This window comes from Heterocephalus glaber, unplaced genomic scaffold (assembly GCF_053883595.1).
Source record: "Heterocephalus glaber isolate CG9 unplaced genomic scaffold, H.glaber_assembly_v1.0 deba00001720, whole genome shotgun sequence".
Classification (NCBI taxonomy): domain Eukaryota; kingdom Metazoa; phylum Chordata; class Mammalia; order Rodentia; family Bathyergidae; genus Heterocephalus; species Heterocephalus glaber.
This window is the reverse complement of record NW_028258433.1, coordinates 9,207,224-9,234,054: the sequence shown is the minus strand read 5'-3', so window position 1 is coordinate 9,234,054 and position 26,831 is coordinate 9,207,224. Positions and strand designations below refer to the sequence as shown.

Sequence of the window (26,831 nt, the reverse complement as noted above, 5' to 3'; positions counted from 1 at the left end):
TACAAGCCCTGAGGTGCAGTTCAGACTCCAGGACCCTGAGAATTATGATGCTGCACCTAGTGTGGAAGGTGGGAGTATTTTGAAGATGGTTCTTTTCTGATCTGCTGATCAGCCTTCTGCTTCTGCAATATGGAATGCCCAGCAAGCCTTTGCACATACTTTTCAGCCTCTCATATCTTTGGATATTCTGTTCTCCCAGGGAGCCTTCTTCAGCATCATACAAGTGGCCTGACTCAAGCCTCTTCAACACAGAAACAGGCTTCCTCCTTTGTGTGTCTGCTGTGCCTTGTACCTCCTTCTAGTAGAGCTAATTTTACAGCTAACAAGTGCTAATAGCAATCTATTCTTGCTTCTAGCCATTTTGCTGAGGCTGGGTTGGCAGGACACCAAAGTGCATTCATTTCAATTAGATAAAAAAAAAAGTCAAAGGCATTGAACTTGAAATTGGCCTTATGGGCCACATCAGTGGGTGGAATACAGAGAGAAATGAGAGGTCAATTAAATGTAAGAAGGATTATTTTTTCCTCCAGGTAACTGTGGAGTCTGTGTTTTGATTTGTGGTTTTATGCTTGTGGACTCCAAGTGATTGAAATATTGGAGATCCAACAATCACTTTCATGTTGTAATCTTCTAGAAGGTCATGCTTTGGGTTGTAAGTTTGGGGGTGGGAGGAAATGACTCTTTCTGCAACTCAAACAGGATCCTCTCAGAAAGGTCTCCTTTTGTCTAAACTGTCCAAACTTCCAACTAAATTCAACATTTTCTATCTCCTTTCTTTGCTGTGTTTTTTCCTCCTACTTTTGCACCTATAATTATTCAACATACTATGTACTTTACTTATACTGTTATTGTGTCTTCTCCACTATATGTAAACTTCTTGAAAGATTTTTGTCTGTTATTCTCAGTGTTGAGCAAAGAACAATGACTGGCATACAGTAGGTGCTTAGTAAATATTTGCTAAATGAAAGACCATCTATCATTTCATCAGAAGTGGATGTCTCCAAAAGGGACTCCTGCATACATGTTGTGTGAATGTGTCTCCATGTTTCCTGGGCTTCCCACAGAACTAAGATGTTTTTGTGTCCACATATCAGAAGCAGGGTCCTTTCAGTATTCCAAAGCTTTGGCCTCTGGTATGTCAATGAGTAAGGAGGCTGTGTAGGACCTGTAACCACATTTAGCAATAGCCTACTGTTCTTCTCTCCATTTTCAGTGAGTGCATGTTTATACTGCTCTGAGATCGATTACAAAGTTTAATGCTTGGTTATATACTTATTCCTCAATCATATCTATTATAAATGACCATGAATGAAAGGAAGGAAAGGTATGAAGCCTAGTAGTCATGCTGCAAAACATGGAGCCTGATTTTTGGAGCAGAGCCTCAATTTTACCATTCATCAATTTTGTGACCTTCCTCAGTTTCCTAATTTGTAAAATAGGAATAATAATGGTACCTATCTCATAAGTATTATGAATGAATGCATAACGTGCTTGTAAGAGTATCCAACACATAGAATGGACCATATAAATGCTAATAACTAGTATTACTTATCATTACTATTATTCCTGCTTGACTAACCACCTTGAGCTAAAGCAGTTTCTTTTTACTGTATTACTAGTAGTATGTTTAGACACTTTTAATGTTATTACAACTGGGAGTATAATAATATGGCATATTCTTAACCAGAATTCTCCGTGGATTTCCGTCTATACATGCACAGCAAAATGATGTTTATAATAATACTAGGGGCACCAAGAGATCTTGAATTACCTTCTGAATCATCAAAGCTGAGTTACTTTAGCTTTGGAGTTGAATGTATTTTATTATAAACAAACAATAAGCTTCTTTGAAGTTTGGTAATCCATAAGTAGCAATAAGCAAAAATTTTTAAAGAATTATATATTCTTGAATGTTAGGACTAAGAAAATACGGCTGCTTTGAAAACCAATGATATGCTTGCTGGTTAATTGGGTCAACTCTGTAATTTGAACAACTGCAGAAATACAGAAAAGCTAGGCTTGCAATGGGTTGATGGGGTCTCTGGGTATTTAGAAGTGACTACAGAGGTAAGCTGGCTCTATTGCAATAAAAAGTAGTATTAATAGAAATTGTCTCATGCAAATGTTGGATGCTTAGGCTTTTGAAGTAGAAGGCTTAGGTCTTGAAGGCACCATCTAACTCAAATCTGATTTTACTTGTATTAATTCAAGTTTGATTGTAACCCTAAGTCTCTTCAATATATCTTTTACACTTCCTAAGCCACAGGACACTCACCATCAGTCTCTTTGTCCTTGATCTGTTTCACCAACATTATTGATTGCATTCCAATACATAACTGTCCCCAACACCAGTGGGGACGCCAACATCCAAAGGAGAGAGGCATGAACAGATGGAGCTATTGGCAAGACAGCTGTGGAGTTTTCCTTATGTACCCATAGGTCTCTGGGGAGACGTATGTAGGGGATAGGCAAAAGCAAGAACACAGCAAAAGAGTAAGGGCATAGTGCAGGGAAAATTAGATTAGATGTGTAGAGAGAGGATGAATGAAAGAGGAATTTGATGTAGGAAGGTGGGCAAAATAGGCGGCAGGCAGAAACAGGAAATTTAAAAATGTCTGAAGCCAAAAATTCTACATTATATATGATTGACATTTGCATACATAATATTATATGCCATGTATTAAGCAATGTAGTGTTAGTTTACATAAAATTTGTTAGTTACTCTTCACAGCACTGTAAAGATATTATTCTCTTCATGTTACCAAAACCTGGAGCCTCAGAGAGGTTACCAAAGGTTACAGAAGTAGCATTAAGGGCTTGGGGTTTGAATAAAAGTCTGTGAATCCAAATCTTATGTTCTATGATAGGTAGCACTAATTAAATGGGGCAGACAGATAACTGAGGAGAAGCTGTCAAAAAATATCAACTATTCACAAGAGGCTAGAATCCTAAGGAATGGACCACGTAATGTACAAAGAATGATAGCTTTTTGAGGAATGAGATTTTAAAAAGAATAATATTTTAAATGCTCCAATTTTACTGCTGCATTAGTTTCATTGGACCATTAGTCACACATTTTGTTAAAAATACTGGAGTAAGACTTATTGGAACTAGGGACTATAGATGATTGAAAGAATTCAAGAAAGGGCCAACTGGGGTGAAGCTAGGAGAGGTTAGGAGGGGAATGAGAAGTGTGTGTGTAAGAGAGAGGAGAGGAGAGGAGAAGAGAGGGAGGGAAGGGGGTGGAGGGGGAGGGAAGACAAGAGAGAGGAGAGGAGAGGAGAGGAGAGAGAGGAGAGGGAAGAAGGAGGGAGGGAGAGAGAGAGAGAGGTGGTGGTAATGGTTAGAGGAGGGAAGTTGTGTGGTTAAACTCATTCTTAGCTAAGATTGTTTCCATGGAAGATGAACAGATATTTGTAGCAGACATCACACTCTCCACCCACTCTCGTATCCCACCCAGGGTGGATCAGACAAGGACTTTTTGTCCATCTCTGGTCTATTTTTCAGAAAGCAACTAGATTAATCTTTCTTAAACATAAATTCAATTATATAACTTTCCTGCTTAAAGTCCTTCAATGGATTCCCACTGCACTCAGAATAAAATCCAAGCTCCTGTACAACTATAGGGCTCCACATAACCTGTGCCTGCTCATTTCTCCAAGCTCATGCTCTGCATCTCAACATAGGGACTTTTCTGCCTGCATGAGCCAAGGCCTTTCCTGCCACTGGACCTTTGTATATACTCTTCTCCTTGCAGAGATCACTCTTCTCCAAATATTTCCAAATGACCTTGTCAGAAATGTTCTAACCACCATATCTTAAGTGAACTTCCCTTGTGGTCTATCATTTCAGTCATATTCTCTTGATAGCACTATTTGCAATTGTAATTATACATATCATTTTCTGAGCTTCGTCTTCATTAGGTTATAAACTTTGTGAGGGCAGGAACTATGTCTACTCTATTCAGTACCAAGGCATGTATCCATTGATTTACTAAAGGCCTGTTGACAACAATGTCTTCTTATAGTATTCAAGGTGGCAAATACCCTAATTCAGAATGGGTTCACTCTAAAATGAAGCCACGTTTGGGGTAGTTTGATGAGGTCTCTAGAAAATCAGAGGTGATGACAGAAGTTAGAGGGCTCTGTTGCCATAAAAGCAGTATTAATAGAAAATGTCTTTTATAAAATGGCAGATGTTTAGACATGGCTTCGAAGTAGAAGGATTACATACATACATATATCCTTACAAGAGAGAGAAAGAGAGAGTGAAAGAGAGAGAGAGGCAGGTTATAGAGAGAAAGAGAGATGATAAATTCTATAGACATACAGATGGATAGAAATTTCGTGTACAGAAATATAGATATAAATTTACTATATAGATAAAATGATACAGTTAAAACTCCTAGGAAAACCCTCTTTCTAAGAGAGAAAACTGTGGATCACCTCAATAAAAATATCACAGAAGAAACCAGGCTTCAGTGGACTTTCCTTCTTTATTTATAAATTCATCTTCCAGCCTTTTGGACCTTTTTTACACAATACAAATTCATCTCAAGTTGTACAATCTGTTATGTTGACAATCTTGTAATGACAAATCCTGTTTTCCATCTTTGAATGTTGCTCCTAATTATTCCATTTAATGTTGTGAGCAAGAATCTTTGTGGCAGGGGAGGTGGGGAGTACTTGTAGAATTGATCAGATTTGATTTTTTAAGTAGTTTTGCTATCAAAAGTCTTTGTATTTCTTCCAGAAGGAAAGGATATAAAGTTACACCTTAGGGTAAATCATAATCAGATTGTGGGGCATTTGTCCTTTTGTTTTTTAAAAATCACTTTACCCATGCTTTTTCCTTCTCAATAACCAAAATAGCACAAGAATAATCAAAGAGCAAAAGTGGTACTATAGATGTCTCTAATCTTGTATAGCTTTCACACAACTTTTAACTGGAACATGTGAACATATACATAAAAATATCTTTATACATGTACATACATATGTATACTTAGAGAATGCTAATAATGATCTAAAACAGCAGTCTCTCTAGTGCAAATTTTATGCTACACAGTAACAACAAACCCACTGTTATGCTTTAAATGGCAGCAGAGAGAAATTTTTCACTCATAAATTTTAGGGCAGCAAGTTTGTCCTGATCTTACGATGTTTGGAGATTTTTTGATATATAAAGAGTTAAATGTGGTATGATTTAAGTGAGGGTTATGGATTTAAAAACAGGACTTCTGATCCACATTTCCAGGCCTCATCTGGAATGACATTGCTTTCTAAAATGACAAAGATAGACTGCAAAATGGTGGGTTGTTTCTCCATTCTTGTCCATTCAGAGTGTTGATTCTACAACCAAAAGAAGTGTGGACGCTCCACCACTTAAGTTTATGTTGTATTTTAAGCAGGGAATGATTTGGTAGCCACGGGAAGACTGTGGCATGTTGGTACAATGGCCACACACTGTTAGGTATTTATACTGTGGGCCATTTATTTTTAAAATTAAATTAAAATTCTTATTCTTGAGAAGCTGTAGTTTGTTTACTTTGTTTTGTTTTTAGTGGCAGCTTCATTTCCTTCACACTCCTTGCCTGTGTTCATGTGCATATTTAATTTCATGACACCTCTCCCTTCTCCAAGTTCAAGTGTACCTGACAATCACAGTATGGCAGCTCCCAGGATTACTAAAGCTCCCAGCAGCTGCACAACTGGGGATGCTACAACTTTAATATAATCTCACATCCTGAAGTCCAAATGCAGAGTACTATATTAACAGGCAACAACTACTTACCAGAGACATGGAACGTTCATGGAGTATATAATGGCATGTATGTTAGCAATTTAGTCTCTAAGTATTGCAACCTCATGTGAATGAACATTAAGCTCTGACATTTTGGGGCCTTAATATAATTATGCACTGAAATTATAAAAACTATAACACCGAATAAAGGAACATACACAACTACTTGGAGTCATTACTGTATAAAGTACAACTAGATGAATATTTTCCTATTCTTAATTCTCAACAATGGAAATTATAAATCTAAAATAAAAACTTCTTAGTGTCTCTCCTGGTGCTTCTCTTAGCAATAGGAATAGCAATTATCACAAGAATTCCGCAACTGAGGATCATTACGGCTACAATATAAGTAGAAGAAAAACTTCAAGAAGCAGAAATACATTATAAACTGCATCATGACACATGCACTTCTTGCTATTAAAAGTTATAAACTCTTCCAATACTTTTCTAAATGACTTATATCCATGAATAAATGTAATTTTCATTTGTTAAAGTGAAATGAAAAAAATTTAGCATATTTTTATCTCCAGTTTTAGAAATATTATGCATTTGATCCAAATTGACTCCTTTTTAAAATTTGATATCTCCACTTTATCTCATTAATAGGAAAATATCTCCTACATCCTTCAGAGTTAATTTTTCCAGTTTCTGTGGGCTCATTTGGTCTCGGGGAAATGAAGGAAAAGAGTCCATACCCAGCATTCACTGTGAGGCTTTCTTATTTGAGTTCATGGCATTCAACCAATGCTGCTCCACCTCGAAGAAGCCAACTCCAGTTCTGTCAAAAGGTGAATGTGAAATTCCACACCTCAAAGTCAGTGCTCATTTCTGTCAGGATCAACTTCCCCATTCATAAATGAAAGCATCAGGAACAGCAAAGGAATCAAAGATGGAGGATGAAAACAGGTTGAAACCGAAAGGGTCATGCCTTCCATGAGGCAACACTCCCCATGAGGGAAAAACCTAATCTACTGTTGCTTTAATTAAGAATTTTTCCATTTTGTTTTCAGGATGAAAGGTTGGAAAGAGTGGACCTTTGAGAGGAAATGCTACAGACTTCTAAGTTGGTGAAGGAACTTCCAGCGTCACTTGGATACTCTGGGTAGGAAGAACTGGAGGAGATGATATTTTTGAGCCTCTGGAGGGCAATGATTAAAAGCAGAAGCAGAAAGGCTAAGAGGCTGAGAAATATGGACACATAGATGTAGACATTCGATAGATGGCCAGAGGATGGGTCCACTGACGTGGACAATGACGTAGGATATAGCTCAAGGAAAGTTCCATTCTCCACACTTCCTGCAAATCCAGATGAGGAGTCGGGCTCAGACATCTTTATAGAAGGTGAAAGATGAGCAAATCTTTTAGCAGTCAAAGTTTCACAGAGGGGTTAAAAAGGGAGACAGTGGCATTGTGTTTTCATCATAGCATCAGTAGAAATTGCAGGCTGATAAATCAGCACAATAGAATTCTTGGTTTTTAAACAAAATCAGCAGCAGGGGATAAAGTGTCCATCGAGACTGCAAAAATAAACACAAAACAGCAACTCAGTGCATTCTTCAGAAAATATAACATTTAAATCTAATTTTTAGTTTTTATTTCAGTAAGTTTTCATTATAAAACTCACTAGGGGAGGAAAAAATGAAATCACCCTCCCAGGAGCAAGTAATGTTTATGTCTTTATATTACAAATTATGATATAAAAATGAGCCTTTATTTTCCCTCCATGGTACCTGAGGTGCCAGGTTTCTCTGAGAAACTAAAGATAAAATGTGTTCCATCTGCTGTGATTTCAACAGATGCTCTACGTGAAAGCTCTGAGAAGAGAACCCTAAAACTTTTAACTGCAAACCTCCTTCCTTCAGAAAATTAATTCTGCACATCCTGACTCCACTAGCATCTTTCTGGACCGATATTTCCCATGTTGGAGAATCCCTTGACATGTAAATATGCTTTAGTTGAATGTTTGTAATTCAACTAATTTTTTAATAAAAATTTTATCTCTGTGAAATCAGGGGCCATTTTTATGTATTTCTTTTCTTTCAATGTGCCTAGGTAATTTGTTTTACATACTTTAGGCTTTGAATAATAATAAAAAAACCCCTTCAGACTAATTTAAAAAAAGCTGGATTCCTGAATAGTAGGGAGTACTATGTTTGCTCTTCAGAGATTTAGGTTTAAGACCTGATTTCTGTCACCTTTGGGAAGTGAGGCATGTTGCCGACATTTCCTGAGCTTTTGTCATCTGTGAAATGGGGGCAGCTGCCCCATGTCCTCACCAAGACAGTACACATGGAAGCACTCTATGAAGTGTAAAGGTTGAGCCAAAATTAGTGTGTGTGTGTGTTTTAAGGGGTGCTGAAGGGGAATGCTTTTCCCTTAGCCAGGTATAAAGAAAGGCTTTTCATTACATTCAGGTATTAGGGAAGCAGCTTGAGGGAAGAGGAACTCTTCAGGTAGAAAACTTCAGAAGTCTCTTGAAGTGCAGAAAGGTTGCTTTTCCTAGCTCCTTCTGGCACTAGATCATTTGGCTATAAACTGCTACATTGTGATTCAGGTGTGGTGGTAAAATGTCAGCAGAAGAAAACTTTTTCTCCCCCTGGCTTTCCCTTCTTAGACACTGCCTGGCGTTTTACTTTGAGAATTTGCCTTTTCCTTCTCTTCTCCAAATCTAATTAACCAGCTGATTCTTTGAGTGGCTGACATTTGCCATCACGGCTGGAGCTGAGCAGCACTAATGATCTCTGGGAAGGGGGAGCATTTCAGAGGGCTGTCCCTGTTAGGTGTCACACAAAGTAAAGGCTCTTAGCTTCTCAGAGTAGGCCGGGAACAATGTCTTAGTAGTTCTTAAAATAATTTGACTCCTACTCCTCAATATGCTTTGCCTTGAAATTTCAATCCCATTAAGCTGCTATAGGCTACTAGCAATGTTAAAAAAAATCACAGTGGGAATGCCAATGTACTACACTGTTTTGGCAATACTTAGCTTTATTTTACAGCATGTAAATGCTCCAGTCTTTCATCTTTAGGGAATATAGCAAAGTATCTCTGAATATGGCGCACAGAAAAAAAAAACCTAGAATAGAAACCTCACAGACTAAATTAAAAAAATTCTTGAAACAGTCTGGCACAACTAACGTATGGCTGAATGTGACAATCCTGTGATTTTAGCACTTAGTATACTGAGGCAGGAGAATCCTGAGTTCGATGCTAAATAGGGTTACTTGATGAGTTTGAGACCAGCCTGGGCTACTAAGTGAGACCTTTTCTCCAAAAAAACAGAAAAGCAAAGTGCTGCTGAGGCAACTGAATAGCAAAAAGTTAATTGATTTGACATGAATAACATTGTAAATAAAGATAAATCAGAGTTTTAAGCTTCTGCCTCACCCCACTCCCACTCCTTATATTATCTAGCCTCAGTTTTCCTACTATCCTGGTAATAAGGACTGTATGTTTACCCCTTTTGTAAGCATGGACAAAAAAGGCAAGGGCTGTTCATCTTTCATTTTCCTCACAAGTCTGTAGGGCAGAGAAAGAGGAAGCAAAAGTTGTACCCATTTTGCAGACGAGAAAACTGAGGTGCAAAGACATTGTGATTTAGTCTGTACAGTAGTAACTAAAACCCACTTTGGAATCATGTTCTTGGTTTTCTCCACTTGGTAGGAAGAGAAAAATGGTAAGACTTGGGTAGTTAGTTCTTCTCTGCCATTTACCTGGGGCAACTCCGTAGCTAGTCTTACCAGTTCAGTTTCCCAACTGCACAAGAATAACATTCACCTTTCCTATCTCTCCAAGGGGCCTGAGTTAAATGTGATACTGTTTCCGTAACCCTGCTTAGAAAATCAGAAAAGGCCATCCACATAAAGTACAGCAGACTGACAGTTCCTTCTGATCACTTAGAAAGACTGATGGAGCTGCAAGATCTCGGCCAGTCCTACATTTCTGACATGAGAAGGTCAAAGATTCAGCCAGAATTGGCTGAATTTTCTCCAGTCCCTTCTCTGCACCCAAATCTGTTAGCATTTCTTAGGGTTGGGCCTGGAAGCACACAGACAATGTCACTGTGGTATTAGTTAAGTCTGTGGCAAAGCTAGCAGTTGGCTACCAGACCACCTGTTAAAATCATGATCCTTCTCCACTGTGTGTGTGTGTGTGTGTGTGTGTGTGTGTGTGTGTTACAGAAGACTGAACCCATGGCCTTCACTCCAAGCTACACCCTCAACCCTTTTCCTACTTTTTATTTTGAACATTAATTTGGTTTTGGACTCGAACTTGCAATCATCCTGCCTCAGTCTCCCAGAGTGTTGAGATTACAGATGTGCAGAATGATATCTCGTTACAGGGTTCATATTCCCAGAGGGCTTCTTCACTTTCTGAAGGTCACCTTGGTTACTGTGATCCTCAACTATCTATGGCATAGTCTATAGAAAATTAGGCATAGAAGATTTGGGCAAAGCCTCTGATCTCCTAAGTGGCCTCAGAAGAATGATAGAAAATAAACAAATGAAATCCCTCTTCGATAAGACAGCTTTATTGTCATTTCCAGAGTACATCTTAATTTAAAATGATAGCTACACAAATTTCTTGTCATCGTTCTACTCTGAGATGAATAGATTACATGCATTGTTAGAGATTATTTTAATCTGGCACCATTATTTCTCATTTCCTCATGAATTTAAAAATCGGTATATATCTTCCTCCTCTCTGGAGAATGTTTCACTTGACAGTGATGAATAATGCTCAGGATGAACCCATCCACACGTGCTTAGGGATCATGATGGCTGGCACTGCGGAAGAGAAGTCAAACATGCATGGTGGGCTGTTTCTTTCAGATAGGTTTGAAGAAAAGAAAGAGACTTCACCTTAAATGCATAGCCTTGACCTGTCTCAGGGCAGTGGCACCAGCACACTTTCATTTCAGCTAACCTCTGAAGCTATGCAGAGATTTTGATGTTTTTTTCTCCTGAACTGTGTTCAGAAAGTGATTTTTTTGAGAAAGGAAAATGAGACAGCTGGATCACAACACCATAAGCGAAGATCTGTGGAATTGTTTTAGCTCACGATCAGCCAGTTTTCCCTTGTCTCTTTGAATAAAAACCTGTGTTGGAAAGAAATCTACAAAAAGGCAATGACCTACTGAATTGAGCCAAGAAGAGTGTAGCCTAGCGTGATGGGAGGTGGAGAGACCTCACACACAGGGCAGATCCTGTTTTAGGTCACTCAGTAACACGTCCCTGTGGCCTCCTGAACAGAATAAAGCTTCCTTCGTACAGGGTGGTTGTGAGGATTGGAATGTTCTGAAAAAACAGAAGTATATTCTTTGTCATGTATTTCCATCTCTTTATTCCTTCTAAAGGCCCTCACCACAGAGTCCGCTCAGAGAAGTGTTCAAGTCCTGCAGCAGACAGACAGCACGAGGCCTGAGCCTACACCTTGGCCTTGACTTCTGCAGCACAATGGTTTATAAAATTCAGCCTCAAATGTGGCACAGCAATTTTGGAATTTCTGCCGTTTATTCATATACATCTCTGTGGGTGACAGTTACTTAAAGGGTTTTTGGTAGTTGTGGAAAACTAGGACAAGCTGCTTTGTCCCCTTGCAGACATTGTTTAAAGAGTGACCTAGCTGTTATGATCAACAATTTCACACCAGGGTCTTATCAGTGTGGAGTCCTGCCGTGTTACCTTCCAAAAGAAGGTCCCCCTAAAATATTAAGAATGATGCTGTAGCGTGTTAACATGATATACTTTTGCCAGTAGATGGATGTAAAATTAAACATAATGCAATCAAAGCTTTTAGGTGATGTACTGGATCTCTTTCTCTGTGGAACACACAGAAACTCCCAGGAAACTTCCCACATCTGAGCAAAACTGTTTTGAGCTTACTAGAAAATAATACATTTTATGTAAAACCTTGCAACCATTCCTTTGCATAATTATCTTCTCTTTTTAATACTTTCTTCCATGGCCTTTAAGTCATGCTAGGAGAGAGAAGATTGGTGCAGATGATACATTCTTTTTACCACTGGCTCTAATTGTAAATCTTCACATGCAGGCAATGGCACTTACCTCTGGGCTTGCAATATTCACAATAAGGTTTATTGTCTTATGAGTTATTCTTATTCAAAGATGATTCAGCCATCCATGTATCTGCCTACTTGAGAGCTATCCTTACATATCTGCACAGTGCTTTGGGAGAGGAGAATTTTGTGTGAAGCCTTCTTATGATTCCTTCTATCAGCCCAGTAAAAAACAAAATCAAGTTAAGGAAATAAATGCTTCTATCTGCCATCACCTATTGAGCCAGAGGGGCATCTTCTAAGAAGAAACATGGAGAGATAGAGATTCTAAACAGTGCCTTAGAATTCATGGATCTGAACACGATAATGTAAGATGAAAAATTAGAATTAACAGTCCTTTTTACCTACAGTTCAGATGAATGCTCATAAAATATAATCAGAACACTTCCATCATACTTTGGTAAAAATCATATAAATGACAAAGTAATAGCTCGGCACTGGTGATTTATTTAAAAATCAGTTCTAGGGCAAGTTATTATGTTCTTCTGGCTTCAATCCAGTCTTCTCTGTCTCTCCCTCCGTGGACTTATGCCTACCTGGAATACTCTCGGGCTCGGTAAGATATCCCACCTGCCATCTTAAAAATATATGATACTTTTAGGTTAAACAACTTATGTTATCCTAAATATTTAAAAATTATCAATATAAGGTATAATTTGCAGAGTATTCAGAATATACTTTCTTGATACACAAAAGAGTAGATTGAGGGACATTAAAAAAAACAAGAGAATATTGGAAAAGTGGATATGAATATAATTGGTATGACCTTCTACTTTGTATAGTCTCAAAAGTAATTGTAAATGAAGTCCCTGGCATTTACACAGCACTGATTTTGGAGGGGAAATCAAACTATCATTCTTAATAAATTTAAATATATTTATATTCCATGGGAAGATTTTATGACCAATCCATTGCGTTATCCAGAATAATCTTTACAAAATTATACTTTAGAGTTTAAAAATAATATAATCATAGGCCCTGTTGACTAACATAAACCAAATAAGAAATGTAACAACTTCAAGGTTAAAAAGAGCATGAATTGGTTAAGTAGCAAAATGATGAAAGTCACTTATAGAGTAGGAGAGAATGGTATTGGCTAAATGCTTCATTTTAAAAAATGCAAACAGCCAGAGAAATAATGATTTGATGATCATAGGCAAGGTCATAATGAATCAGTGAGAAAAGAAAGTGAAAAGCAAGATTGGCTTTTCAAGATATTACAGCATATTTAATGAGGGATTTTGGGCTCCTCTCCCTATACCCAACTCCAATCACTTCCAATATTTTAGAAGTATATTGAGAAAATTATTTTTTACGCGCAGAGCAGCTAGAATAGGTCAAATCACAGCATTAGAAATACAGAAAGACTTGCTTATTTTTAGCAAGACTAGGTATGTTTTTAAAATTTCACATGCTGTGGTAGGAGAATGAAATAATGTTTATTCCTTTTCTGTTCTGTCTCATTTTGTCTCTGTAGTTATAATAATTTGTATCCTGTATATACTTTTTTGTCTCATCAGGATATGCTCATAACAGTCTCTTTATCTATCATGATATTTGGAAAGAATTTGTTCTTACAATTGTAATTTGTAATTGTCATAAATCCCTGAGCTTTTAAAACATTTTAATCTGTATCTGTAAACCACTAGATATCTGCAGCCATTCAGGGCATTTTGGGTGCCTTCAAAGCTTTGTTAAAGGTGCAAGAAAGAGCATGAAAATTTGGTTTTGCTATAACCTTCGCTGAAGTCCTCTTTGAATGTAAATAGATCCTGAGACATGGGCAGCCACCAGCTATCAAGCTACTCAGAATAAGAGGAAAATGTGGATGGAACCACTGATTCCTTATTAGAGCCACTCTCCCTTTCCTTTTTGTTTCTACTTCTACCTTCTGCTTTAAATATTCAGACTCCTCAGACCATGGCTTACTGTTATCTTGGTCTTTTTTTCTGTCCAGTTCTCATTCCATTTCCCTCCATCTCCCTTAGGCATCCAGGCTAAGGTGTTCCTGTAAATGCACAGAGTTGTTTTTCAAATGCCTATTTCTCATTTACAAGAACGGCTCTTCAGTAAGTGTTTCTTTCACTCTATAACGGTGACCCACCCTTCCTTTCCACTTGGAATAGCTTGATAATTGAGGCAACAGAGAAGAGAGGAATGTAAATTATCTAACATACCCATTCTTTATTTTTGCACATAATATACTACAAACAAAAGCCATTCTCTATCCATAAAATCACATATATAAGCCCAATTTGGAAAAAAAATGATGATATTGGTTGGCACATGCCTGTTATCTCAGCACTTGGGAGGCTGAGGCAGGAGGTCAAGGCCAGCCAGGCTTACACAGGGAGTTCAAGGTCAGCCTGGACTGCAGAGCGAGAACCTGTCTCAAAAAACAAACTAACAAAAAAACAAAAATCAAAAAGAACTTCTGTATTAGCAAAATAATTAAGCGGGTCACTACTTATATCTATCTTCATTAACAGACATAATCATGTATTTGTTTAAAGTAGGGTGGTTTAGAGACCATGTCTACCTTTTACCTAAAAATGGATTAGAACATCATCTATATCTATATCTATATCTATATCTATACCTATACCTTATATATCTTCTTTCATTTCCCAACAGGGACACAAGATCATAGATCTTTCACTTAATAACATTGTAAACTTAGCCATAGCATTTACTTGAATTAATGAAACATCATCTCTCACAATAAAATTACAAATAGAATCCTAGTTGATTATATAGTCTGGATATCTCCTCTGGATATTAGCCAAGTATTTAGCATAACATATACATGTGAATTTTGCCAAGTAAATTTCTTAATTCTTCCAGTCTTTTGTGGTTGACATTCAAATATGGTGACACTTTCCACAGTAAAATGGGTATTTAAGAAGAACACTGCTTAGAAACTCCTAGTTTAGGCAGGCTAAATTTTGGACACATTCAGTTTTGGCGGTATGACATTGATAGTGATCAGCTGACTACTCAAAGGGGGAAAAAATACCAGTAAGATGCAGGTTTCAAGATTTATCCCCCTAATGCAATGCAAAATTATTGGTGAATCTGGAATTAGTTAAAAGAAAGATGAGCTTTGTTATAAGGACATTATTAGGACACTGGGGAAACGTGAGTATGGACTATAGATAATTGTATTTAATGAATATTAAATTTCTTAAGTGGGATATAGGAACATGTTCTTGATAATATATTGAAATAGCTAGCCATAAATTGTCATAACATCAGCAATTAACCCTAAGGTGGTTAGATCAAAATAAAGATGACATACATATACATCAAAAGATGATAAAACAAGTGTGTCAAAAATGTTCACAAATGGTTATTCTCACTGAAGGATATATAGGTGTTTCTTATTATTCTGGCAACTGGTTTTGAAAATTTTCAACATATAAGCTGAGAAAAAGTGATTTATTTCTGAAAATTTCAAGGAAATATTTTGGAAATAATATGCAGTGAAGCAGCCATAATGTTAGAAGCTTCTAAAGATATACAAGGATGAAAGGGTGACTTTCAAGTAGGCATCAAAAAAGTTCAATTATTTGTTGCTACTACAAGCTGGTGATGCTCACTAAGCATCAGAGGATGAGTTGGAGGACATTTCACATGGCCAGGAAACTGGATCCACAGTGGGGGAAGAAGCTATCTGAAAACCAGGAATGGTGACTCACCAACTGGCCTTATTCATGACATTGCTCTTGCCACCACCCTCTGGACTGAAGCTCATCTGAGCCTCCTAGATTCAAGAATCCATTTATGTTCTCTTACATCATCAGTCATTGTCAGAGGCAGACAAAGATATTCCTCTTGCAGTTTTAATACCCAGGCAAAGTTAGGGGCCTGAGCCTAAAGAATAGTTTTTTTGTTGGAGGGTTCCGGGGATCGAACTTGGACCTTGTGCTCGCAAGGCAGGTGGCGGCACCAGTGAGCTAAATCCTGGGCTCAAAAGAGTAGTTTTTTAATGAGGACTGTCAGTAGGTGGACTGTGAGAACCTCACAGAGAGCCCACAGTAGCCAATAATTCTCGGTTCAAAGTAGAGACTGTAGAAAACAACAGCAGCTTATAAACTAAAGAGTGGGAGACTTTATCTAGGCAACAAAAGCAAATAGGTTGCAAAAAAGCAAGTTCCACAGATTAAAGACTCACACTTTTTAAAATTCCTAACTAGCAACCACCTCCTGCATCATCCTGGTTTGGTTGAGCTCTCCCTCTCTCCCTAGTGTAGCAAGAGTTTAAATGTGACCCCATGGATCTACTTCCAGTCCAGGATCAGAATATTTTGAAATAGGGGAGAGCAAATAATTTAGAAATTGAATTTAGTCACTGCAAAATGTAGCTGTATTGAAAAAATCAGGAGCTTTGATTTTTATAGTAATCACCAATCACCAATGAGGTTACAGCTAGGTACCCAGAAATGATGAGTACCAGATGAGTCAGATATTAGATGAAGATATAGAAAACATCATAATTACAAGGAGACAAAGTGTTCTCTCTAGGTGGAAAAATCATCTGGATTTCATCTATCTGGATTTCCAGGTGTACCAGGGAATGCAGGAACAGAAAGAGGATGCCATGTCCTTCACTAGGAAAAGCACATCCACATGTGGGATCTCCTGAGCGCCTCCTAATTGCCACTGTGAGCAGAAAATCAGAGCTTGCCTCCCTTCTTTCTCTCACAGGAGACACAGCAAACACAAGCCTGTCTGACAAGGAAAACGTCTACATGTTCCTTGTGACGTGGAACAATATGGTGTGGTAGGCTATCGAATATAGGAAGAAACCAAACCCTCAGCAGCATGTTGTCATTTTAGACAATGAACAAGACCAAACTCTGCCAAAGACAATATGGAAGCAATAAACAAGTGTAGGTTCAATTCTCACAGAATGTATTTCATCTTGCAAATGTAAATAGGTGAAATTGAAAAATAAGTTAGAATTATTTGTAGAAAACATACTACCTCATGGTGAACTATTGAAAATAGTTACATATTCTTTTATAAATATAAATAAATGTGGTTTTGGTCAGCAATTGTGGATAATCTTTTACACAAAACTTCACTGAGTCTGACGTTGTCTATAATCAAGGCTGAATTCTCCCTCCTACCTTTGAAGGTTGTATGCTTTGTGTTTTTTATTCAATTGTAGAAATAGTCTTGGTCAGAACCATATATTCACTCACCTTTAAGTATTTTTGCTTCAGTGATGTAGACTGGAAAGAAGGCAACATGAGCAGAAGGGTGGTGGGAAGTAGAGGAAAGGAGTAGGTGGTGGTGGGCATCCCTGAGTCATGTGGAATAATGATCTGTGAACAGACCATGATAGGAAGAGAAGCAACCTAGGATACTTGGGAAATGGAAAGAACATTCAGACAAACCAGTCTGAGAAAACCACCACCACAGCCATCATAACAACATAAATGACAGCTACTGACATTTGTTGAATAAAAAGCACATGCCAGGTGTGGATATGTGTTTGTGTGTCTGTGCATGTGCGTGACTATTTTCTTTAATCATCACAATTCCTCAGGGTAGGTATTATTATATACCTCACCATTTTTTAAAAGATGAGCAAATTATATTTCAGAGAATTCAAAGGCTTGTCCAAGGTCATGCAGCCATTTAGAGGCAAGGCTAGAATTAAAAATCTATGATTCCAAATGTTATGTTCATCACATTTCTCTCTGGGAGGCTGAGAATTGAAGAGGGATACCACTGAGACTTGTAGTCTGGTGTTATTCATGAAATGCTTCTGATGTAGGCATCTTGTAGGATTGCATGTTCCCACCCCCTCTGAATATATGAGTTATTTTGGCCAATAAAATGTAGGGAAAGTGGTAGGTGTCACTGGATAGAAAATGGCAGACCCAGTGTGAGGACTGCTGTGTCCTTTCCCTCTGCTGCAGTAACTACGTATGTACTTCTCAGTTTGTATCAGTCCAAGTCCTTGAATGGCCTTGGCAAGTGCCTTCACCCTTTCAGATCGAATGGTGTGTGTGTGTATGTTTTTGACCAAGACTATTTCTACAGTAGAATAAAAAACACTGAGCACACAATCTTAAAGGCAGGGGGAAGAGTTCAACCTTGACAATAGACAAGGTCAGACTCATAATTCCCACTGACACTTAGCATCGACAATAAATAAACGTGCTGCTTTAAACCACCTACAGAGAATTCTAATTTTTTTGTTATTATAGTGTAGTCTACCTTCTCCTGACAAGTGTAAGATCTCACTGTCCTATGACAGCAGCGTTTATGTGGGGTCTCCAATACCTGGGCAGTAAAGAAGTCAAATTCTGAATAACAGAGTTGTACACAGTGAATATATAATTTATAAATTAGAAATTATAGTTAGTAATTATTAATACAATAGTATGTTAACTAACTAATCTATTAGTAGGTAGAGCCACAGATATGTTCCCTAATAAGCTAGAATATGATAAGCTGCTACAGTATAAGAATAATCTTTTTTTTTTTTATTGGGGATTGAACCCAGGGCCTGCAAACTGAGCTACATCCTTAGCCTACTGACTGTTCTTTAAATATGCACAAATGGTTTCAAGGGGAGTAAGTGACAGACAATGAAGATATTAAGAGTAACTCATGATCTCTTAATGGAAAAAAAACTCCCTCATTGTACAAGTAAGGGTCAGTGACTCTGTCTTTAAGAAAAGCTACATTTAGCCATTTATTCAATGAACAATTGTCAACTATGAGCTACATACAGGAAGTGATAGTATGCTAGCATTAAGTGCACAAGTCTATGCAAATACAAGTTTTAGAGTTACCATTGTGAGTAAGATGTGTAAGAGGCTCCTATATTATTTGTCTTATATGTCTCTTATTATCTGGACCTTATTATCTGTCTCTTATTATCCCACAGATTACTTTTCCAGTCTCATTTTTCCTACTGTATTTCAAAATGATGTTTTATGCATATCAAACTGTTCCAAATTCCTCAATTACTTTTAAATATTTATGTGTCTTTAAATGTATCTTTTGAGATAGCATCTTGCTACATTTCCAGGCTGATCTTGAATTCCTGGGCCAAAACAATCTCCCTGCCTCAGCCTCCTGAGTATCTGGGACTACAGGCATATAGCACTGTGCCTGGCTAATACTGATCTTTAATGTCATAGACTCCACCTAGTTTCTCCATGCAAATTTATGGTTCCCTCCTCTGCATTCTCAAGACATTTTCTATACCTTTCAACACTAGCATTTCTCACATTTTATTATGCTTGTTATATTTATTTACCTGTCCATTTGCTTTGCTAGACTGTAAAGTCCTAGGAAAAGGATTAACAAACATTTCACTTATTTTTATATTTGTAGGCCAGCACAGAGTATGACATAAAGATAATTATTTGTTGTTGAAAAAATAAAGAAATTTGAAGCTTTATGGAGAGACAGCTCATGTTTATTCTATTTTTCACAGACAAAAGAATATTTATCAAATGAATGAAAAATGACTATATAAATCACAGAGATTATTGAAAAGACTACTCAACAGTAATGAAATTTGATGAACATTTCTCAATTTTATAAATATTTTAGATATGGCAATAAAATTAATAGTTTCAGGTTCCAGAGAAAACTCTGTCCATACTTTCTTATCAATTAATTGTGTCTTTCAACAATATCAAAAAAATTTAGATTTTATTTGGTTGAGTGTTCAGGATTCTTGAGGAAGGGATGAAGGAGTATGGTATAAATTTTGAACTACATTCTTTCAAACATAGCTGGAATGTTGTAAAAAAAATACTCCAAAGGGCACAAAAAAATTCCAATTTACTACAGTGAATCAATGAAACTCTAAGTGGATGAGCCCAACTGCATTTTAAAAATGTAAACTCCATGATAATACCTTCCTTTGAAAATTACAAGTCCCTTATACTCACAACGTATGATACTATGTTCATCTGTGGGGATATCAAGGAAAATACTTTACAATAGTTTTAGGGGAAGTTTGTTATAATTTTATACTTTGAGGAATATCATATGTCATGGTGCTATCAGCCACTCTATCTGAAGGTGAAGTCAAACCAAAAACAAAAACATTTATTTGAAACTTCAGTGGAAAAGCAGCACAAATAAAGAAAATGTTTATATTTTTATACACTTTTCAATTTGACCACCAAGTGCCACTTCAGAGATCAATGCTACACAAAGTAATCTCTTGGCTCCCTTGGTGACATGCTGGTCACAAGTCCAGGTGAGATGAAGAATTTACAACCTGAACAATGCTTCCTGCATCAAGAAAGTCAGCTAAACTAAAAAATGTGATTACTGACTTATTTGATTCATATTTGGACACATGTTCCATGTTTCATTATGAATGAGTAACTAAAAATTCTAAGATTGGCACTGGGCATGGACCAGACTTCCAGTAGCACTTCAGGCAGACTGTAGCCCTGGCAGCGTGAGGAACAATACTTAGAAGTCTCATACTAGAGAACTAATCCAAAAAGTTCAGCTTCTTAGGTAACGAGTATGAGAAATGAAAACAGATGAGCATAAAAGGAATCAAGTACTTCCTATTGTTATTCATTGCACAACTAACTTAAAATATTTATTGTTTACCTAATTTATTCCTTTCATTTATAGTCTGTCTCAATAGTAACTTTTCTCTCTATATAAGAAAAAACTTAAGCAACCAAAACCAAACAACAATAACAACAAAGGCAAAAAAATTTTCAAAAAATCAGAGCTATAAGCTTCAAAATCAGAAAACAAGGACACCAAAAAGTGAAGTATATTTTGAAGGTTGTTGTTCATGTTTTGTGTTCTTCTGAAAAAGATGTGCATAGGAAGACTGAGCTTGAGACAGAAGCTACAAATTCGGAATTGAGGACCCCTTTTTCCAAACTTAGGTCCACTCTATACTCATAGCCAAGGTGGACAGTCAAAGCCAAACGTTCAAAATATTTTTGTTTACACAGGCTTTTTATCATATAAATAAAAATCTGTGTTAAGCAGGGTCCAGCGGACATATTTAAAATGAAAACTGACTCTGATAAACAAAAGGGGACAGTGTGTAGGATTTTGGAAAGTCATTGCGTTGAACTAGACCAACTTTGTTGGCAAGGGGTCTTTCTGAAAGCCTGAGACCTTCATCAACTCAACAGTTCACCAGTCATTCTTAAAAGCAGTGCTCTTGATGTAGCATGTTCATCAGGAAACCAAGGTAGATAAGCTTATTGAGGAGTGTTAGAAAGTACAGGTGGCCAATACTCTTGAGTGAAATAAATAGGACACACATGTGTAAATACCAAATAGTTTCTCTGGTGTGAAAAACTAAAAGTGTAAATAAGGATCAAAATGTATAATTGATATTGTGAAATAGAAAGAAAAGGTCTACAGGAATAGGGGAAGTGGGAGGAGTAGGTGAAAGGAAAGAAGGGAAAAGAAAAAATATGAGAAAAGGAAAACCATGGAAACAAAGTCTTTGTAAATAGGGAAGGGTGGAGGGGGTGAAGGGAGAGCAGCGGAATGGGGAAAAAATAAGAATGAACATACATCATGTAAAGATACAAGATCCTAATGATGTAACTGCATTGTATACCTAAAATGTACCAATAAACTTAATGGAAAAAAATTACAAGTGGCCAAGGCATATGGTAGGAATGGTATTGATAAGTATTTTCTTCTTTGATCTAAGTCCCATTTACTTGTAAATTTATGTTCTTATTATTTGTGTAATTTTTTATATGAATACAAAGTGTCAATAAACATCTTCTATAGGTGAAAATATTTTATGTGCCACACATCAAGAAGATACTCTGTATGTCTATTGCCTGTTTCCCTTTCACTTCAAAATATGTGTCAGAGGCTAACCATGTAAAGAATAAATCCTAAGAATTTATCCTCTGGGAAATAATCAGACAAGTTTAAAAGTTGCATTCACAAAGATGTATTCCATAGCTAAATGCTTCTTCAGCTAAGCCTCTGGCTTGACTCCTGTAGGTAGAATATTGGCTAGAAGGAATCCTGCCAACTCATGCACTTAAAGTTTGAGCTTCTTCTTCGTTGTATTCTCTATATCATTAACTAATAGGCTTTGTTATTTTTTTTTTCTTTACTTGTCATTATGATCAGTAATGAATGTCTATAAAATTAGGCCTATGGAGCTTTATATTACTATAGTAATACAGTAATACAATATGTCCACGAGTTAAGGATTGGTTAACTAAGTGATGGAAGAGTCATACATTGGAGTATTCTGATGCTAATGAAAAGGATTTTATGTTAGAAAACATGGATGCTGGACATGTATGGCTAAATCAAGAAAGTAAATTTTAAAATAGTACACATTATGATTCCATTTTTGTAAAACAACTATTACTTCTCTTACTGAACACACATATACAACTTTAGATTTAAAAACAAAACAACGGGTTATGCACCAAGATGTTAATATATGTTTCCGTTACAGGGTAGCATTATGGATATATTAATATTCTATTTTGTGTTGGGCAGGGGATTTAACTCAGTGGTTCCGCCCCCTGCATCACAAGCACAAGGTCCCGAGTTTGATCACCAGTACCAAAAAATATATTTATATTCTATTTTGTGTATTTTGTACTTGAACTTTGATACAAAGAACATGTTGTTTTATAGAAAAAATAATAAAGGTATTTTCCTTATAAAATAAAATTTATTTATAGCATATACAATGAAAATGCTGCTAGTTTTTAACCCCAGAACTCACTTTTGTCTTCCTCCCTTCGTCTCCCCCCTCTTCCTTCCTCTTTTTATTCCTCTTAGTCCACTTGCTCTTGCTCTTTCTACTCAATATATATGTACTTAAGACAAACTTCTGAAATGGTTCATTTGTATCATTTCTTTCAAAATTTAAGACTCTCAGCTGAGGCCTGAAAGCCTTCCCAAAAGGGCTTAATTGTGCTTTCAGTTAAAGTTATAACCATGCTATTTAAGAAAGGAGAAGAATGAATCCCTCTGTTATAATCCTGGTCACAAGGGAACTAAAAGTGATTAAGAACCTAACATTGGCAATAGTTGATAGATTATCAGGTACTTTTAATCAGTACAAGATTATTGTGGCAAATTAATTAGGAAAGCTGTTGCTTTGGCTTCTTCTGGGGAGTGAATCTGTATGTTGAATGCTACCTGAATCAGTGGAGTTAGTGTTTCAACCATGGGTTAAATTACTTTGTCTTTCTGAATTTGAAACCGGTTCTATCAGACATTTGTCCTTTTGTTTTCCATCAGAAGTTGAGTTCAGGTCTGTCATCTTAAGTGACCCTTTTCACAACAATTGTAGGCTTACATTTTCCATATCTTTTCACTATTGTCTATAACAAGACTAGCATGAACAACCAAATCCATACTACAGATTTTAAGACTGCAATGCATAATTTCTCTTTTTAATATAATAGTTTGGAATTTAAAAGTTAGGAACTCAGAAAATGTTAATGATGTGTCCTATTTCTGATATGATCGTGGAGCTTTGAAACACTGGCACTGTTCTGACTGGATTGTGCCATGTTTTGCTCACAGATGTTGTTAAAGTGTATATGGCCACTCAAAAGTCAGGATTTCTCTTTCCTCAGTCTTTTTTATTACCAAAACTTAGTAAAGTGTAAATAAAGACTATTTCTTGGTTCCAAATGCGAACACGAGTGTGGTGGTATTTAGAAGTAACTCTTGAAGGAAACATTCTTCATCCAGAGCCTGAGCCTCTCACTATATCCTGTAGATACATCCCAAAAATCAGAATAAGAGCTGGGGCAATCACATAATTTAGCTCAGTAGCTTGTCATTCTGTATCGGAAATGGCCAATGAATGCCCGAATAGATTTCCTTAATTCAAGTCAAAGGATGGGCCACAAACATACACCAAGGACTTCTTCACCTGTATTGTATTCTCTAAGCCATTACTAACAGGCTTTATTATTTTTTCTTTTACTTGTCATTATGATTAATAATAAATGTCTATAAAATTAGACCTATGATGCTTTATACTACTATAGTAATATAATAATACATGTTCTACATTTGTAAAATTCTTCCTAATACCTAATTAATATAAAAATCATCATATAAACATGAATATTAAAATACAAACAAGTAGAGTGGAGAAAAGCCCAGAGAGAAGTATTATCCAATTACCTCAGCCTCGATCTAGAATAAAGGCCAAATAAGAGAATTTTGCCCGTGATGGATTAGTTTTTCGTTCTTATAATGAATGTATAATTTCAAGTTTACTTAATGACTCATGTGATTGATCACGCTTCCCAATCATCTCTGTCATCCCTCACCTGGTCTCATTAAAAAAAATAAGGAAAATAAAAAAGAAATTAAAGATCCAGTAAATAAATCCTCTGGTGGATTCACTACCATACAAATCACCTTGTTATTTATCTCTTAACCCCTGAAGTGCTTGTGCACATCATAAACATTTAGTAAAATCTGGTGAACTGAATTAACTATTAGCACAGGTAAACAGAATTGATCTTACTATGAGGCTTCTTTAATGACAACCATGAATGTGTATTGAGCTTTTCAAAGCATTTTGTTTTATGTACAGAAATAAAAAATAATAAATAAATATGTTCCTCAAACTCAGAACACAAAATGCAACACCCTACCCACTTTCTAGAAACTCAGCATTCCCAGCACAGTTGGGGTTGGTAGATGGTTGGCCATCCCCACCATGTCCAGTATTTGAAGGTGACTAGGGCATGGCCCGAGGAAGGGTCAGTGTCACGGGTGACAAGGCACCCACGCATGCACTTCAAACGTCATCTGCATCGCAGATAAACAACAACTAGTGTGGCATTTAAAGAGCATCCTGCATGTACTGGTTGTAGGGGAAAGATACCTCTCTATTTGGCAAAATGGAGCATATTTAATCACAAAAAGATACTAAAGATCCTCTATGGGCTATCTCACAAATAAGATAAAAGAATCCTACTGGCTAGATAATTAAGTAAATTAAATACAGTATTGCCTTTTTAATGAGGGTGCATTCAGCAGCAAAACTGCATCAGGAAACCTTCTAGGAAAAGACTATCACTTATCTAGCCTCTTTTCCCTTGATAGGCTATTGTCTGAACAAGGAATCTGGGAACTCTAAAGTGAAAGGCAAACGAGGAGAAATATCTTTGGGAGTGGCCCCCAGGTGGGCAACGGGACAGTCACCGCTGTTGCACTTGTGTGACGGACCTCTCACCTAACTCGATGGCTTTGAGATGTCCTCTAGCCTTTGGATCTCATGATCCACCACAAACAAACGAACAACAAACAAACCCGGAACTCAATTTGGGGGAAAAAAACCCCAAAACCAAAAACAAAAAACCAAGGAAAATTAACAGAGGAAATGGAGGACATTAAGAAATAGACCCAGTCTCTGGAATCCAACACCGAACCCCAGCTCCCACAAGGGCCAGGCATCTGGTGGCCAGTGGCAGAAAGAGCTCAGGCACAGTTCCAAACCTGGTTCTCAACAAGATGTTTCTGTGAATGAACGGATCTTTCTGCTCCCTAAAGGACAGCACATTACGTATCCTTCTTAACAAGATCTCAAACAATTTGCCCGTAACCCACGCGCCTTGCCTGGGAAACACAGGATTCCAGCGTCTCATCAAACCTAGGAAAGGAAAAGGTCGCCAATGCAATTACTTACTGGGTTTTCGGAGAACTCGGAAAAACACTGCTGGGGAACGCGTGCTCAGCGCCAGGAAAAACTTCTCCGGAATTGAAGCCACCCGAAGACAGGTAAAAAACGTGGTAGGGAGCAAAGGTCGTCAGTGTGCCAGTGGCCAGTCCCCAGGAAGGGGCAGATGACTCTAGAAATGCACATAAGCACAAAACAAACAGAATGACCACACACCATCACAAAGACCAAACGAAATGCACCTAGAAGCACACTCTGCAAAGTGTAGAACTGTCTGCTCCTGTGTGGAAAAATCAACCTCTGCAACGGCGGACACCAGGGCAGACCTTTCCTGCTCCCTGTGTCTGGGAACGAGGCGGGTCATCCTGGGGCCAAGGACATTGTGCGCCGGGTCTCTCGCGGGTCCCACTGTAGCCTTTGGAGTCTCCCTGAGCCCCTGCAAGCTGGGCTGCCAGAGGCTGCTCCGGGACCCTACGGAAGCAGCCCGCGGCGAGAAGGACAAGATGGGGTGGGGTTTCTACAGCAAGGAGCCCGGGGAGAGTCTGGGACGAGGCTCGGGAGGCCGAGGGACCCAAGGCCGTCCTAGAGGAGGAGTCGGGGAGCCCCGCGCGCAGGGCGAGCTCATTCAGGCGCTCAGCAGCATCCTGTGCGTCTGGACTTCCCACTCCTCTGCCTTGGGTCGCCGGCCTGGGCGGTAGCCCCTCACTGACCTGCAGGTCTGGACGTGTGATCACCTCGGCCGGGCTCCGGCGCTCTGGGTGGGGTGGCGACCCTGCCTCCGCGTTGCGCGCGGGTCCCCGGGAACGCTGGGCTCAGGGGTGCGGCGCTGGCCAGAGCGCACGAGCAGCGGGCGCAGCGGGAATGGGCCCGGGTCTGTGGGCTCTCCCCGACCCGCGCGCAATCCCTCCGCCCCTCTGGGCCCGCACAACCAATGGCCGCGAGCGGGGCCCACTCCTCGCCTCACCCCAGCTGCAGCTCGCGAGGGCGCTTGGTGCTAGGACTACACCCCGCTCTGGCGAGGGAGGAGCTTGCGCCACCGTTGGAAAATCCCGGAGGTTGAGGAGGCGTTTGCGCAGGGAGCCCCAACTGGGAAAGGCAGGTGTGGTGTGGTTAACTTTTACTTGGGTATATGAAGTGGAGATGCAGTTGCTTTGGGACACAGGGACCTCTCTCTGTAGTGAAAGCGTTCACTTCTTGCCAAGTTTCTTCTCTTACATTTTTTATGCGACCCATGCTGGCCCACCCCAGTGACCCAGCAGTGCTTCCTCACATACCTAGCGCTGATGGCTC

The 26,831-nt window shown here is 38.2% G+C and overlaps 1 protein-coding gene across 1 annotated transcript; it reads right to left on the bottom strand.

Moving 5' to 3' along the window:
- Positions 1-4,476: 4,476 nt before the first annotated feature.
- On the bottom strand, positions 4,477-26,499 carry Sertm1 (serine rich and transmembrane domain containing 1). Its single transcript, XM_004854731.4, has 3 exons — positions 26,252-26,499; positions 25,551-25,713; positions 4,477-7,319 (listed from the first exon to the last, which is right to left on the bottom strand). Exon 3 carries the CDS (start codon positions 7,130-7,132, stop codon positions 6,809-6,811), a length of 324 nt encoding a protein of 107 aa, XP_004854788.1. The 5' UTR covers positions 7,133-7,319; positions 25,551-25,713; positions 26,252-26,499; the 3' UTR covers positions 4,477-6,808.
- Between the last annotated feature and the right edge of the window lie 332 nt (positions 26,500-26,831).